General features: G+C 40.4%; 1 protein-coding gene across 1 annotated transcript; it reads left to right on the forward strand.

The window, feature by feature from the left end:
* Nucleotides 1–1266: 1266 nt before the first annotated feature.
* CBLN2 (cerebellin 2 precursor) lies at nucleotides 1267–3815 on the forward strand. Its single transcript, XM_085323782.1, has 2 exons — nucleotides 1267–1500; nucleotides 1767–3815. Exons 1-2 carry the CDS (start codon nucleotides 1267–1269, stop codon nucleotides 1962–1964), a joined length of 432 nt encoding a protein of 143 aa, XP_085179908.1. The 3' UTR covers nucleotides 1965–3815.
* Nucleotides 3816–4992: the final 1177 nt, after the last annotated feature.

Here is a 4992-nt window from a genome sequence, read left to right on the forward strand (position 1 = left end):
ACTTTATTCTGCTGCCTCTGTATCCCGAGGTAGTATTGAAGAGTGAGCCAAACTGCACACACGCAAACTGTTTTCTCCGTTCATCGGTCAGTCCTCTTGTTATTCTGTCAGCCTGTCCCCTCCTGATGAGTTTGCACAGCTATTCCTCGTCTACAAAATCCCATAAAGTCAAATCAGTAGGGGGAAAAAAAGGTGTCGCGTATTTTACATACTTTACCCTGCAATGCTCTGTTCTCAGGAGTTTGGAGGCATCCCTCCKTTGGAGTTCCCACAATAACGGATTATTTTTTCTTCCCTTCTTGGAAACAGCAGGGTTTGGATATTTTAAAAGGAAGRGCTCGCGGGACTTTTTGTTATTATTATTTTTCCCCGCTTCCAGAAAGGTTTGCTTTGTATTTCTTTTTTTCACTAAAAGAGCTGAAGCAGAGGTCGTAGCCGGCAAAGCCGCCGATGCGAGCCGGGTGCCCAGGCGAGAGCGGSGTCCCCCCGGGGCGGGCAGGCGGCAGGGTCTCACCGCCCGGGGTGGCCGGCGGGCCTCTGGCGGGGTTGATTTTCGTTACCCGTGCTTTTGAGCTAAAACGGGTTGCCCGTCCCGAGAGCCGGGAGGAGGAGCGACCGGGCGAGCCGAGGATCCCGGCGATGCGCACCGCCCGCTGCCGCGGGAGCGGGGTCCGGCAGCTGCTTTCGAGCGGCCCTTGGCACCTCTGCCGGAGGAGTCAACTCATTCCCTCCTCCCCGCTTTCTCTTCTGAAGGCCCTTGCARTATATGGCAAATTAGGATTGCTCTCGGGGAGGAGGAGGAGGCACCCCGCGGGGGGCGCCAGGTCAGCCAGCACAGCCCTCCGGAGGGACAGACGGAGCAGCATGAAGCGTCAGATGTTACTGATACTGCACATCCACTCCTGCTTCGTTGAAAGATTTCCCAGCCCGATTTTGGTTGTATATCCTATTAAACTCGATTTTAGTTGCAGTTTAAAGATCTAGTTTCAGTAGTCAGTAGTGTAATCTGAAAAGCGTATAATTTGCACTGTGAGTTGAAGAGTTCCTTTTTTTTYCCCCTCTTTTGCTTGCCCCCTCCAGCTCCCCCCCTGCCATGCAGTGCAGTGTGGACTTCTGCACTTCATCTAACAGGGTTTGGAACTCATCATTGCATAACCAAATCRTTCCATGAACTGTGATGCTATTTAAATGCCTCTTAACCTAACTCTATTCCCCTGCAGTACACTTTTAATTGTGCTGCAAATACTAYCTGGATTTTTATCAGTCATGGAGCTCATGTCGGATTTTCACTGGTGCTTATCTAAGGCGGGGTCTGATTTCTCTCTCTCTCTCTCTCTCTTTCTTTTTCTTTTCTTTTTTTTTCTTTTATATACTTTCCAGGTATTAGTTAATATTGGCAACCATTTTGATCTTGCTTCCAGTATATTTGTAGCACCAAGAAAAGGGATATATAGTTTCAGTTTCCACGTGGTCAAGGTCTATAACAGACAAACCATCCAGGTGGGTTGTGATCTAAAGATGCTTTCTTTCCATTTGCAAATACTGTCTCTAGATGCTAAGGGGCATTTACAAACCCAGCAAGAGAAGAACAAGGCTGGGGGTTGTTTGAATTAAAGGGATCTTTATGCATGACAGACATTATGCATTGCCTTAGCTTAATTCAAACTTGTTTTTAACCTGTGCAAAAGCTTCATGAAGTGCACAGGGCAATCAAAGTCACTGGGAGTATTGAGAAAACTCAGATTCTCTCTCTTTGCACTTTTTAGGTAAGTTTAATGCAAAACGGCTACCCAGTGATTTCAGCTTTTGCAGGGGATCAGGATGTCACCAGAGAAGCAGCCAGCAACGGGGTCTTGCTTCACATGGAAAGAGAAGACAAAGTGCATCTCAAACTGGAAAGGGGTAACCTCATGGGAGGGTGGAAATATTCAACCTTTTCTGGCTTCTTAGTCTTTCCACTATAAAAGAAAGCCAAATACGAGACAGATCTGTGAGCTGGAGCAAGGATTCAGTCGTTAACAACACCCTGAACTTGGCAGCACATGACAATATTTCCAGTCGCCCTGTCAGACTGTCACAGTAGAAGAATGATAACCTTCTAAACTCCAACATTTGCTTTGAATATTGACAATTCCTTGGGAAACCTGCGCCTCTAATTAGTTTTAGACGACAGTGATCTTTAGGAGAATTGAAATTATCGACCTGAGCAATTTGTACCTGTGATTGTAAAGTCAATTTTGGATTTTATTGTTGGGATCATTGACTTTCTTCTTCTTTTTTTTTTTTTATTTTTTCCTCTCTCTTTCATTTTTCCCTCTTTTCTTCCTCTTCTTGTTATCCCAATGCGACAAGTAACTCGGACCACACAATCACTTTATCAAAGGCTCAGTCCTGAGCCAGAAGAATGAAGTGTTCAGCCCGATGAGGTGTTCTTTCCATGCTTTCTTTCTTTGTGTTGTATAGCCTTAAGGAAAAAAAAAAGAAAAAAAGAAAAAAAGAAAAAAAAAGAATGGCTTCAGTCTCAGTCCTGTATTTTTCTGGGGGAGGGGGATTCTGGACATTACTGTGTCAAGAAGTGCTTTATCCAGTGAAGCAAAATTTGCACGATTGGAACCTTATTTGTTTTGTGTTGTTCGTGTTTTTCATCAAGTTTTTCTTTTTCTCTGATTTTTGTTTGTGTGTGCTAAAAATGTAAGCTAGATTGATCAATAAGACAAAACACAGCACATATATACCCTGTAGCTCTAAGTAAAGCTAACCAGTGAACAATTCTGTCTGCACTTTCCAGCTGATCTTTATAGACCTATTTAGAGAAAGAGAAAGAGAGAGAAAGAGTGAGAGAGCTACATGATCCTTCAATTACAGTCTAGAAACCAGTAAAGGAACTGACATTTCTGAATTGTCCTGACATTTCTAGAAGCAGCAATGGAAGCTTCAAATATCTTAACTGATCATACCCTAAAATATATCCTTTMTTTGCATTACCAAGTGTATCTTGGTGCTATTATCTGATATTTATTTGATATATTTGTTCACTAATGCTTGAGTACACATTTGGAGAGTAAGGAGAGACAGCAGAGCAAACTCTTTCTCTTCGAAATTATATAAACCAATCTCCACTCGATCTGTCCACTGCAAATATCTGAAGGGTTGCATCTTTGACGGCATTTGGGAGAGGGGCCTCAGAGAATTAGCAAATGTACCAGAAGGTGCATGGATGCCATGTGTTTATTTGCCATGTGTGCTCTTCTTAATATGGATGGCCTCAGAGTTCTGGCGGTAGACACCACCGGAGCACTGGAGGCTAGGAGAAGTTATTTGGGATGTTGCAGTTTCTATAAAATAACTATAAAGTTGGCCTTCCTCATAGTAATTAGGGCACTCTGAAGATGGASACACTGAGTCATTGCTCAATGGATTGGTCCCAATCACAAGAGGTAAAATGTCAGGCCAATGTCCAGTGCATCATTTTGCCTCATTCACAGTAAACAGATCTTGTTTTTTTCCCTTACGTATGAGAGTTGGTGCAGTAGTGTGCTGAGGAAATTCTTGCTTGAGGAGATCCAGGAGGGACTTTTATATGATTTAATTTTATTTTGTCTTAATTTATTTAACTTGAAATATCTTATCTTGCTATTAAGCCCACTAGAGTGGATGTGTATAAGAATTTATTTTTGTCAGATTTATTCCTCTGCCACAAACAAATATAATGCAAAGGCATTTGCAGCAAATGAGTGGTAGCTATGTTGTATTTCAAAATTATGGTTGGACATGTCATTTTCATTGTAAATTTATCATTAAAGGGACAAAGTCAATTAAAGTCATATATTCTTAAAATATTCTTATCTGTGTTGCTTATGATACCTCAGATTATTAAAACTTAAACTAATTTGATATTTGATATTTTGGTGCATTTTCACCATTTATACTGTTTTGTTTGCCTTGGCATTTCGTTTGGCCTGGTTACTGAAATAGTGAGTTTCTTTTTTTTTCTTTTCTTTCTTTTTTTTTTTTACTGGATTGCATTTTCTGGTTCTTCCTCGTGCACTGATATGACATTGTAATGGTTCTAGCTGCAAATTATCATAGGGCTATGTTTAAATTCAACAAATAAAACCTAAGTCAGCAACAGTCTTTTTCTATTCAAATAAAAAGAATCATGAAAGCAGTTTGCTTTAATGGAAGGTACTATAAGCTATATTTAGATTTGAGTCTCCGTGTTTAAAACTTGATCGTGTCTGTAAAGAAAATAGATGCTAGATTGTGTTCAAGGTTGTAAATTTTCAGTTTCTATAACATTCCCCCAGTCCTATTTATTCTGCCTACCCTAATTACTTTCAGTTGTCCCATTGATCTCAGTTCCTCTGGTATGAATAAGGCAAGGATGTCTTAGTCCTCGTTCTCTCTTAAGCCAAACAAGGCTAATGACAAGATTTTCTGTAGAGATGTTCCTGGGGGTTTCTTACACCACAGAGGCTGCAGAATCTGAATATCCCACTTCAAGTGCAGTAATTTTGACTGTGCTTATTTTATAAAGCTAAATGTGAATTTGTGATTACTTCAGCCTTCTTCTGAATTGAAAGATGGTCTCTAATCTACTGCCTCTCTCCTTCTTCTAATTGCGTGTCCTCCATGCTAAGCTATGGAGTTAGGACTGTTTATACTGACTGTTAAATTAAATGGAAACTGGCAGTAAATTCTTACTGCATACCAATTACCTTCCTTTTTTTTTTTTTAATGTTCTTTGGCAATATTTATTCCCCTTGTACTTGATTTTGTATCTCAATTTGAGAAGGTGCAAACTATTTGTCATTTAAAAGAGTAGACATTTCAACATATATATACATATATATATATACATAAGGTGTGAGGATATCCTAATCCATTTTATGTATCAAAGATGGCAAACGTATGTCAGCAGCATTGTAGAATGCAAGAAGAAATATGTAAGGTTCCTTGAAAGAGTCTCCCAGCACATAAATAATAGGTTTA

Source organism: Rhea americana, unplaced genomic scaffold (assembly GCF_003343005.1).
Source record: "Rhea americana isolate MKP2758 unplaced genomic scaffold, rheAme1 scaffold_87, whole genome shotgun sequence".
Lineage (NCBI taxonomy): Eukaryota > Metazoa > Chordata > Aves > Rheiformes > Rheidae > Rhea > Rhea americana.